This window comes from Oncorhynchus mykiss, chromosome 4 (assembly GCF_013265735.2).
Source record: "Oncorhynchus mykiss isolate Arlee chromosome 4, USDA_OmykA_1.1, whole genome shotgun sequence".
NCBI lineage: Eukaryota > Metazoa > Chordata > Actinopteri > Salmoniformes > Salmonidae > Oncorhynchus > Oncorhynchus mykiss.
Window position 1 is genome coordinate 38,070,565 of NC_048568.1, and position 11,936 is coordinate 38,082,500.

Sequence of the window (11,936 nt, forward strand, 5' to 3'; positions counted from 1 at the left end):
AAAAGTAGTGCACTATATAGTGAATAGGGTGCCATTTGGGACGCACAGTGTGAGACAAGAGAGGCTGTTAACACCAGTTAGATAAATGTTCAAAACCCTTTATTTTCAAATTGTCAGTTACAAATGTTTTATCACTGATCTCGCGCAATGAGGTGTCAGACTTCTATCTCGAGGAAAGGAGGTCTCTGCTGTGACAAAGACCCCTTTTATTACAGCATAGTATCGGTCTATATAAGAACCTGGATGTGTTGTTGTTCGCCTTTTGTTGTGGTGATGTCATAGAAGCAGAAACAGGTCCATCATTTTAACGAGTTCCCCTTAGTTCAGCTTGACCGCACTCGTATTCAAATCCTCTACACACACACACACACACACACATACACACACACACACACACACACACACACACACACACACACACACACACACACACACACACACACACACACACATCCCCTTGCACGCAGGCACACACACCTCAGTGAAAACAGCCCAGACTTCCTCTCGCTAAACCAACACAGGGGTCACCCTGAAGGATGCCAGTGCAGTCTGAGCAGAGAGAGAGGAAAGAGGAGAGAGAGAGAAGAGAGAGGGGAGATAGATAGAAGAGAAGAGAAGAGAAGAGAGAGAGAGAGAGAGAGAGAGAGGAGATAGGAGAGAGAGAGAGGAGTGAGAGGAAATAGGAGAGAGAGAGAGAGAGGAGAGAGTCAGACAGTGTTCTCTGTGAGTTTGTGTTGACTAATGGCTCTGCATTGAGCGGTATGAATTAGCTGACAGATTATGCTGTTAAACTATCCCAAATGCATTATCATTCTGCTGTCCTTAAGGCTAATGCTGAGTGATGACTGGGTGAGGAGACAGCTAGATATCAAACAAAGACAAGAGGTCTCAACATAGTTGGAGAAATGACATTTTCTCGTCAGCCTCTGCCTCTCTCTCACCCTCTCACCCCCCTGCAATGTCTGCATCACTCTGTCATCCCTGTCAATCCCTTCTACTCACCCCTCTTTCCCTCACTCTCCCCTCTATGTCCCTCCACTCACCTCTCTCTCCAGCCTCTCTGATCAAAGGGAACCGGAACAACTGTACCCAGTTCTCCAGGAACCTGGACTGGCTGGTCAGCAAGCTGGAGAGACTGGAGTCCTCATCAGGTACCCTACACAATACACAGAGAGTTCAAGAAGTAAATTAGTGTATTAGACCAATCAGATTGGATTTGGTCAGGAAACTCCCCAGACCTGTACATATTGGGTATGGAATTGTTTGTTTATGTAGTCAAATGCCTTGTATTATTAGCTAGCTAATTGTATGTGTGTGTCTGGTGTAAGTCAACCTGAATCCTAATATGAGAGTCGTTCTAGAACTGTAAATAAAGTAGCTTTTCTTACAAAGGTCTATAGCACAATCTCCCAGTAGTTTTAGCCTGTTTGTCCTCGGGTATTGTGGAGGTGCTCCATTGTATCCTGATAGTGTCTCCTGATTCTATTCTGTTTTGTTTTGTTCTACTTTACTCTATTGTAGGTATCCTGGAGGTGCTCCATTGTATCCTGATAGAGTCTCCGGAGGCTCTGAACATCATCCAGAAAGGACACATCAAGTCCATCATCTCCCTGCTCTACAAACACGGACGCAACCACAAGGTCAGCAACAACAACACATTACTGAGGTTCTAATACACTCATTCTGAAGGTTCTAATACACCCATTCTGAAGGTTCTAACACACTAATTCTGAAGGTTCTAATACACTCATTTGGAAGGTTCTAATACACTCATTCTGAAGGTTCCAATACACTAATTCTGAAGGTTCTAAATGAAACTCAACAGCAGCATGTAGCAACAACATACCTGCAGAATGACAATATCATGCTGTAAACAATGCTATTGTAATGCTTTCTGAGAGAGAGGCAAACATGAGCCAAACATCTAGAGTATGAGCAGCAGTGCTTTGGGCTTTCATCCCTATAACCAGAGAAGATAGTTAACCCGGGGGAGATGGTTAACCCGGGGGAGATGGTTAACCCGGGGGAGATGGTTAACCCGGGGAGATGGTTAACCCAGGGGAGATGGTTAACCAGGAGGAGATGGTTAACCCAGAGGAGATAGTTAACCCAGAGGAGATGCTTAACCCAGAGGAGATAGTTAACCCGGGGGAGATGGTTAACCCGGGGGAGATGGTTAACCCGGAGGAGATAGTTTACCCGGAGGAGATAGTTAACCTAGAAATAGTTAACATGTCAGGGCTTAGACAGAGGTTAAACACTACTAGCAATTCATAAAACTTCTAACCATGTCAAGTTTAACCTGAAAAGTTATTGTCCCCCCTCAAAACAATGCAACACTCAGACAATGTACAGTCGTGGCCAAAAGTTTTGAGAATGACACAAATATAAATTTCCACAAAGTTTGCTGCTTCAGTGTCTTTAGATATTTTTGTCAGATGTTACTATGGAATAATGAACTATAATTACAAGCATTTCATAAGTGTCAAAGGCTTTTATTGACAATTACATGAAGTTGATGCAAAGATTCAACATTTGCAGTGTTGACCCTTCTTTTTCAAGACCTCTGCAATCCGTCCTGGCATGCTGTCAATTAACTTCTGGGCCACATCCTGACTGATGGCAGCCCATTCTTGCATTTATCAATGCTTGGAGTTTGTCAGAATTTGTGGGTTTTTGTTTGTCCACCCGCTTCTTGAGGATTGACCACAAGTTCTCAATGGGATTAAGGTCTGGGGAGTTTCCTGGCCAGGGACCCAAAATATCGATGTTTTGTTCCCCGGTCCACTTAGTTATCACTTTTCCCTTATGGCATGGTGCTCCATCATGCTGGAAAAGGCATTGTTCGTCACCAAACTGTTCCTGGATGGTTGGGTGAAGTTGCTCTCAGATGATGTGTTGGTACCATTCTTTATTCACGGCTGTGTTCTTAGGCAAAAGTTTGAGTGAGCCCACACCCTTAGCTGAGAAGCAACCCCACACATCAATGGTCTCAGGATGCTTTACTGTTGGCATGACACAGGACTGATGGTAGTGCTCACCTTGTCTTCTCCAGACAAGCTTTTTTCCGGATGCCCCAAACAATCGGAAAGGGGATTCATCAGAGAAAATGACTTTACCCCAGTCCTCAGCAGTCCAATCCCTGTACCTTCTGCAGAACATCAGTCTGTCCCTGATGTTTTTCCTGGAGAGATGTGGTTTCTTTGCCCTTCTTGACACCAGGCCATCCTCCAAAAATCTTTGCCTCACTGTGCGTGCAGATGCACTCATACCTGCCTGCTGCCATTCCTGAGCAAGCTCTGTACTGGCGGTGCCCCGATCCAGCAGCTGAAATAACTTTAGGAGACGGTCCTGGCGCTTGCTGGAATTTCTCGGGCGCCCTGAAGCCTTCTTCACAACAATTGAACCACTCTCCTTGAATTTCTTGATGATCCGATAAATTGTTGATTTAGGTGCAATCTTAATGGCAGCAATATCCTCGCCTGTGAAGCCCTTTCTTTGCCAAGCAATGGTGACGGCACGTGTTTCCTTGCAGGTAACCATGGTTGGCAGAGGGAGAACAATGATTCCAAGCACCACCCTCCTTTTGAAGCTTCCAGTCTGTTATTCTAACTCAATCAGCATGACAGAGTGATCTCCAGCCTTGTCCTCGTCAACACTCTAACCTGTATTAATGAGAAAATCCCCGACATGATGTCAGCTGGTCCTTTTGTGGCAGGGCTGAAATGCAGTGGACATTTTTTGGGGGGGATTGCCATCATACAAACTGAGGCAACAGACTTTGTGAAAATGTATATTTTTTTGTCATTCTCAAATCTTTTAGCCACGACTGTATGTAAACCAGTGCCCAACAGTGTATACAGATAGGTGGCTATCACAGCTGTCATGGTGGCGTTGACAATAGCCTCATGCTGCATATCAACCTTCCTACTATGTGCTTTATATGCCGTGTTAACTAGCCCTACTGGGTTAACTGGGTAATTGTGCATGCAACATCCAGAGCCGGGCTGCGTCCCAAATCTCTCCCTATTCCCTCTGTAGTGCACTACTTTTGACCAAGTGCTATTTGGAGTGCAACCCCAATCCTGTAAGCAGCAGGTGTTGATCCATAATATGATATGGCACTGCACAGGAATCCTTTAAGCTTTTAACAACCTATGAAGACACGGGCCATGCATGCCCCTCTATGGGTTATTAGCATCATTTACTTGGTTGCTAAGTGATGTGCTATTGTTACACAGAGGCAAAACCGAAGGATTGTCGCCTTCTGTCTGTCCGTGTGAAGCTCTATTGAGGAGTGTGACACACATAGGACAGACAGAGCAATGTAAACATATGTTTCCCATGCCAATAAAGCCATTTGAATTGAATTGAGAGAGAAAGAGAAAACAAGAGAGAGAGCACGAGAGAGAGAGAGGGAGAGAGAGAGAGAGAGCACGAGAGAGAGAGTTAGAGAGAGAGAGAGAGAGAGAGAGAGAGAGCGAGAGAGAGAGAGCACGAGAGAGAGAGAGAGTTAGAGAGAGAGACAGAGAGAGCACGAGAGAGAGAGAGAGCACGAGAGAGAGAGAGAGAGCACGTGAGAGAGAGAGAGAGTTAGAGAGAGAGACAGAGAGAGCACGAGAGAGAGAGAGAGTTAGAGAGAGAGACAGAGAGAGCACGAGAGAGAGAGAGAGTTAGAGAGAACTCCTGGGTGATCACTTCAATCGTCTTCATCTTTTGAACTGATGTGCAGGCAGGGCACTTCTACACTGTAACGAGCTTCAATTCTGTTAAGAAACAATAATGTTCATATTGCCAGTTTTTGCTTTGATGGTGGATAAATAAGATAGTTTACTCAGACTGTTTACCATTGAATACAATTGTCAAGGATCCTGTCTGTGTAAATGGGTGTTTCCTCACTCGCTTGAGCATTCTTTTCCTGTGTGAGCCCACCACTTCCTCCATAATATCTGGCATGCTCACGCCAGAGAGCTTATTGTCCCCTCCTTCTCACTCCACCCGCCCCACCCTGACCAGAAAAAATGGGTGTGATGTCTCACTCTGGGGCAACCCCTCCACAGGGCGAGGGCAATAAGTAGACCAGAGAGGCCCCGATCAGAAAAATGGAGGGAGAGGGTATCTCGCTTTCTCTACCATCTCTGTTGGTAGAATGGTTAATAATGGCTATGGCACAATAGCCAGCTAATAGGATGGTATGTATACTAGAAGGCCTAGTTGGACAAGGCTGAATATGCACATGATGAAATTTAGAGGTAGCCTAAATATGAATTATTTAATGGAAATAGCATTGACCAAAATAGGAATAAAATTGCCCAGACTTTTAGTCGACTGATAATAACTAAAACTAAGAAGGATTAAATTACTAAAATGTGACTAATAATTAAAGCTATTTTAGACAAAAGACTAAAACAAAAAAATGAATCTAAAACAGCTGCCGAAATGAAAACTTGGAAAGAATGAGGATAGTATAATTCATTCTTATACGTCTCTCTTGTTCGCTGTCTCTCAATCTCCCTCGATCCTTATTTTATTTTTTCCCCATCTCCCTTTCCCTCTCTCTTTCCCTCTCTCTTTCCCTCTCTCTTTCCCTCTCTCTTTCCCTCTCTCTTTCCCTCTCTCTTTCCCTCTCTCTTTCCCTCTCTCTTTCCCTGTCTCTCTCCCTCCCTCCTTCCCTAGATCCTGGACGTCCTGTGCTCTCTGTGTGTGTGTAACGGGGTGGCAGTGAGAGCCAATCAGAACCTCATCTGTGATCACCTGCTTCCGAAGAGAGACCTGCTCCTCCAGACACGATTGGTCAATGACGTTCAGAGGTAACAGGAAGTAGGAAGTGCCCCACTGTAACCATGCGCCATAAAATTAGAACTAATACCATTCTAATTATATGGTGTAATCATTGTAATTCTATGGTGTAATCATTGTAATTCTATGGTGTAATCGGTCTAATTCTATGGTGTAATCATTGTAATTCTATGGTGTTCTCTGCAACATATCCTTGTTAACCCTATCAGTCCCGATGCCCCAGCATTTGACTTTCATTTGTCTACATGTCCAGCCCTTATATTTAGTCTCACAATGAAGTGCTTTAGATATATATATATTTAATTATTATTATTTTTTTTTGGGGGGGGGGGGGGGCACAACCAGGGCTACAAGTAGAACACATAGCAATTTGACATAAACAGTTGAATTCATGAATTTTATTGACGGTATAGCCCAGAAGGCTGTAGCCTAAATCATGCAGGCTTGATGGTGGGACTCATTGGGTTAATAAACAACATTCATAAATGAATGTGCTCCCTAAACAGCAGGCAATTAGCAAGTTGTTACTGTCTGGGTAATTACATAAAGACATACATTCACTCTTGATGTACTACTGCACATGTCTTGTTAACTCATTTAATATAAACTCAACACAGCTTTTATGAATGCAATGTTAAAGAACATGGAATAGACATATGACCAATGTATCATTTATCTGTCTGTCTTTCTGTACCGCAGCACACGTTGCTTAAAGCCACACTCTCTGACTGTTTTCTCATCTCTCTGTCTTCATCTGGACCCAGTATGAGGCCTAACATCTTCCTAGGAGTGGCAGAGGGTTCAGCCCAGTATAAGAAGTGGTACTTTGAGTTGATGATCGACCAGGTGGACATTGGCTTTTCTCACTTTCATCAATTTCATTGCTTACGAGTTTTGTTTATTCTGTAGGAACATTATTGACAATTTGTATATTTAAAATGTAAGTTGTACTTGCAATTCAGCTCTTTGCTACCACACGTGTAATGCCTTTTCTCTTTCTGTCTCTCTCTCTCTGTCTCTCTCTCTCTCTCTCTCACAAGGTGGACCACTATGTGACCAGTGAGCCATCCCACCTGCGTGTGGGCTGGGCCTCCACTAAGGGTTATGCCCCCTACCCGGGGGGTGGAGAGGGATGGGGGGGCAACGGAGTGGGTGACGACCTTTACTCATACAGCTTTGACGGACTCCACCTGTGGTCAGGTAAGCTCTCTGGGGTTCTGCATGACTCTACCTGTGGTCAGGTAAGCTCTCTGGGGTTCTACATGACTCTACCTGTGGTCAGGTAAGCTGTCTGGGGTTCTGCATGACTCCACCTGTGGTCAGGTAAGCTCTCTGGGGTTCTGCATGACTCTACCTGTGGTCAGGTAAGCTCTCTGGGGTTCTGCATGACTCTACCTGTGGTCAGGTAAGCTGTCTGGGGTTCTGCATGACTCTACCTGTGGTCAGGTAAGCTCTCTGGGGTTCTGCATGACTCTACCTGTGGTCAGGTAAGCTCTCTGGGGTTCTACATGACTCTACCTGTGGTCAGGTAAGCTTTCTGGGGTTCTGCATGACTCCACCTGTGGTCAGGTAAGCTCTCTGGGGTTCTGCATGACTCTACCTGTGGTCAGGTAAGCTCTCTGGGGTTCTGCATGACTCTACCTGTGGTCAGGTAAGCTGTCTGAGGTTCTGCATGACTCTACCTGTGGTCAGGTAAGCTCTCTGGGGTTCTACATGACTCTACCTGTGGTCAGGTAAGCTCTCTGGGGTTCTACATGACTCTACCTGTGGTCAGGTAAGCTCTTCTGGGGTTCTGCATGACTCTACCTGTGGTCAGGTAAGCTCTCTGGGGTTCTGCATGACTCTACCTGTGGTCAGGTAAGCTGTCTGGGGTTCTGCATGACTCTACCTGTGGTCAGGTAAGCTGTCTGAGGTTCTACATGACTCTACCTGTGGTCAGGTAAGCTGTCTGAGGTTCTACATGACTCTACCTGTGGTCAGGTAAGCTGTCTGAGGTTCTACATGACTCTACCTGTGGTCAGGTAAGCTCTCTGGGGTTCTGCATGACTCTACCTGTGGTCAGGTAAGCTCTCTGGGGTTCTACATGACTCTACCTGTGGTCAGGTAAGCTCTCTGGGGTTCTGCATGACTCTCCCTGTGGTCAGGTAAGTTCTCTGGGGTTCTGCATGACTCTACCTGTGGTCAGGTAAGCTCTCTGGGGTTCTACATGACTCTACCTGTGGTCAGGTAAGCTGTCTGAGGTTCTACATGACTCTACCTGTGGTCAGGTAAGCTGTCTGAGGTTCTACATGACTCTACCTGTGGTCAGGTAAGCTCTCTGGGGTTCTGCATGACTCTACCTGTGGTCAGGTAAGCTCTCTGGGGTTCTGCATGACTCTACCTGTGGTCAGGTAAGCTGTCTGAGATTCTACATGACTCTACCTGTGGTCAGGTAAGCTGTCTGGCGTTCTGCATGACTCTACCTGTGGTCAGGTAAGCTTTCTGGGGTTCTACATGACTCTACCTGTGGTCAGGTAAGCTCTCTGGGGTTCTGCATGACTCCACCTGTGGTCAGGTAAGCTGTCTGGGGTTCTGCATGACTCTACCTGTGGTCAGGTAAGCTCTCTGAGGTTCTGCATGACTCTACCTGTGGTCAGGTAAGCTGTCTGAGGTTCTACATGACTCTACCTGTGGTCAGGTAAGCTCTCTGGGGTTCTACATGACTCTACCTGTGGTCAGGTAAGCTCTCTGGGGTTCTACATGACTCTACCTGTGGTCAGGTATGCTCTTGATGTGATGATGTGACCCTGACAGTTCCTTCTCTGCCTTATAATGTATTTTGTGAGTTAAGTCCTGAAATGTGTGTTTTCGGTTTGGATTTGAATGTCAAGGGCAGAGAGACAGTATAACAAGGTGTAGCTTATATAACTGCAGACGTTGACTGCCCTCGTGATGTGAAATTCCGCAGCTATTTTGGGAGTTTGGCAGGGAAATCCTGAGGTCATCATTTTGTGGTCTACAGCAAAGAAAAAATATCAGTACAATATAATCTCACCGTCAACCAATCATCCCTCATCTGCCACCCTGCCCCCCATCAACCAACCATCCCTCATCCGCCACCCTGCCCCCCGTCAACCAATCATCCCTCATCCGCCACCCTGCCCCCCGTCAACCAATCATCCCTCATCCGCCACCCTGCCCCCCATCAACCAACCATCCCTCATCCGACACCCTGCCCCCATCAACCAACCATCCCTCATCCGCCACCCTGCCCCCCGTCAACCAATCATCCCTCATCCGCCACCCTGGCCCCCGTCAACCAATCATCCCTCATCCGCCACCCTGGCCCCCGTCAACCAACCATCCCTAATCCGCCACCCTGCCTCCCGTCAACCAATCATCCCTCATCTGCCACCCTGCCCCCCGTCAACCAATCATCCCTCATCCGCTACCCTGCCCCCCCCCCCCCCCCCTCCCCCATCTAAATAGCCCCAGACTGTTAGTTTCTCCCAGTGATTTAAAGATACACTAGTTGACTGATAATGGGCGCTGTCACCATCTTGCCTCCATCTTGGCACTCCCCCACCATTGTAAAAAAATAGAAATGCATTTACTAATGTCTACAGTTATTTATTCTATACTGAATAAAAATATAAACGCAACATGCAACAATTTCAATGATTTTACTGAGTTAAAGTTCATATAAGGAAAACCATCAATTGAAATAAATGAATTAGGCCCTAATCTATGGATTTCACATGACTGGGCAGGGTCGCAGCCATTGTTGGGTCTGGGAGGGCATAGGCCCACCCACTTGGGAGCCAGACCCACCCACTAGGGAGCCATGCCCAGCCAATCAGAATGAGTTTTTCCCCACAAAAGAGCTTTTGTACAGACAGAAATACTCCTCAGTTTTAACAGCTGTCTGGGTGGCTGGTCTCAAACGATCCCGCAGGTGAAGAAGCCAAATGTGGAGGTCCTGGGCTGGCGTGGTTACATGTGGTCTGGAGATGAGAGGCCGCTTGGATGTACTGCCAAATTCTCTAAAACAACGTTGGAGGCTGCTTATGGCAGAGAAATTAACATTCAATTCACTGGCAACAGCTCTGATGGACATTCCTGAAGTCAGCATGCCAATTGCACGCTCCCTCTAAAACTGGAGACATCTGTGGGATTGTGTTGTGACAAAACTGCACATTTTAGAGTGACCTTTTATTATCCCCAGCACAACATGCACCTGTGTAATGATCATGCTGTTTAATCAGTTTGTTGATATGCCACACCTGTCAGGTGGATGGATTATCTTGGCAAAGGAGAAATGCTCACTAACATGGATGTAAACAAATTTGTGCACAACATTTTAGAGAAATAAGCTTATTGTGCGTATGGAACATTTCTAGGTTGTTTTTTTTAGCTCATGAAACATGGGACCAACACTTTACATGTAATGTTTCTAGTTTTGTTCAGTATAGACACTTTAATGCAGACTTTTAAGTTATATTATGTGAGCTAAACATGCACATATATTTAAAAAATATATATATTTAAAGAATTCCCTGAAGTATAGAGATTAGTAATGTTACTGTCCCCACTACAACAACAAAAATACTTAAATACATGTCATTTAGTCCTGGAAACATTTCATTGAAATACTGTAGAATTCATTCATTCCTGGAGGACTGCTCCTTCTGGGGAGTACCAAAATGGCCGCCCGGGGAAAGCTTCTCAATGGCCAATAATTAGCTTCAGCAACATAGGGTTTGTATATGTTATTGGTTTATATACATTCTACACCTTACACTTCCCCTGCTCCCCCTCTGAAGAGGCTGAGTCTGCCCTCCATGACTTTGAAGGCGTGACTTCTCTTCTTTTCTCCTCTCCTCTCCTCTCTTTTCCCCTCCTCTCTTCTCTTCTCCTCTCCTCTCCTCACCCTTTCCTCCCCTCCACTCTTCCGTCTTCTCCTCCCAGGCCGTATCTCCCGGGCGGTAGCCTCGATCAACCAGCACTTGTTGAGCAGTGATGACGTGGTGAGCTGTTGTCTGGACCTGGGCGCTCCTTCCATGTCCTTCAGGATCAACGGCCAGCCAGTACAGGGCATGTTTGAAGACTTCAACACCGACGGATTCTTCTTCCCTGTGGTCAGCTTCTCTGCGGGGGTCAAGTAAGGGGCCAGCACAGACACACACACACACACACACACACACACACACACACACACACACACTCATGCAGAGAAGCACACGCACAGTCGCAGACACGCACATGAACACACACACTCACAGCTTCTCTGCAGGGGTCAAGTAAAGGTCCAGCTAGGTTACGGTATTAATTTGTGAAGGGTCAGGAGAGGATAATTAGGAACTGTGATGAGAAGATGAGGAGGCTGGAGAGTGGGGATTGCATGTTGCTGGGACAGCATGAGACGCACACATAGTTTAGTTTAATAAGAAAATGGCCCAGAAATGGGAAAATCAAGATGTTCTGAACCTGAATGGTTTAATAGAATCTAGTTCTATAGCTCTATAGCTAAAGTTATATAGCTCTATAGCTCTATAGTTATATAGTTCTCTAGTTCTATAGCTCTCTAGTTCTATAGTTCTCAAGTTCTATAGTTTTATAGTTATCTATATCTACAGTTCTCTAGTTCTCTAGTTCTCTATTTCTCTAGTTCTATAATTCTATATTTCTCTAGTTCTATATTTCTCTAGTTCTATATTCATTTTATAGTTCTCTAGTTCTATAGCTCTATAGCTCGCTAGTTCTCTTGTTTGTAGTTCTGTAGTTCTACTGTTCTGTAGTTCTACAGTTCCATAGTTTCTAGGTCTCTGGGTCTCTAGTTCTCTCGTTCTATAGTTCTGTAGTTCTATAGCTCTATAGCTCTATAGTTCTCTAGGTCTATAGTTCTCTAGGTCTATTATTCTATAGTTCTATATTTCTCTAGTTCTATAGCTCTATAATTATATAGTTCTATAGTTCTACAGTTCTATAGCTCTATAGCGCTATAGTTCTGTAGTTCCCTAGTCCTATTGTTCCATAGCTCTAGAATTCTCTAGTTCTCTAGTTCTCTAGTTCTCTAGTTCTATTGTTCTCTACTTCTCTAGTTCTATAGTTATCTATACAGATATTGAACTAGAGAACTATAGATTTATTTAACTATA

General features: G+C 45.1%; 1 protein-coding gene across 1 annotated transcript in view; it reads left to right on the forward strand.

Moving 5' to 3' along the window:
- LOC110521100 (ryanodine receptor 3-like) overlaps window positions 1-11,936 on the forward strand; it is a 264,957-nt gene that overhangs the window by 100,843 nt on the left and 152,178 nt on the right. The window contains exons 15-20 of the mRNA XM_036976224.1: window positions 1,056-1,151; window positions 1,522-1,640; window positions 5,677-5,810; window positions 6,564-6,645; window positions 6,840-6,999; window positions 10,747-10,939. Of these exons, the coding sequence (XP_036832119.1) occupies window positions 1,056-1,151; window positions 1,522-1,640; window positions 5,677-5,810; window positions 6,564-6,645; window positions 6,840-6,999; window positions 10,747-10,939 (784 nt within the window). The remainder of the gene's footprint in view (window positions 1-1,055; window positions 1,152-1,521; window positions 1,641-5,676; window positions 5,811-6,563; window positions 6,646-6,839; window positions 7,000-10,746; window positions 10,940-11,936) is intronic.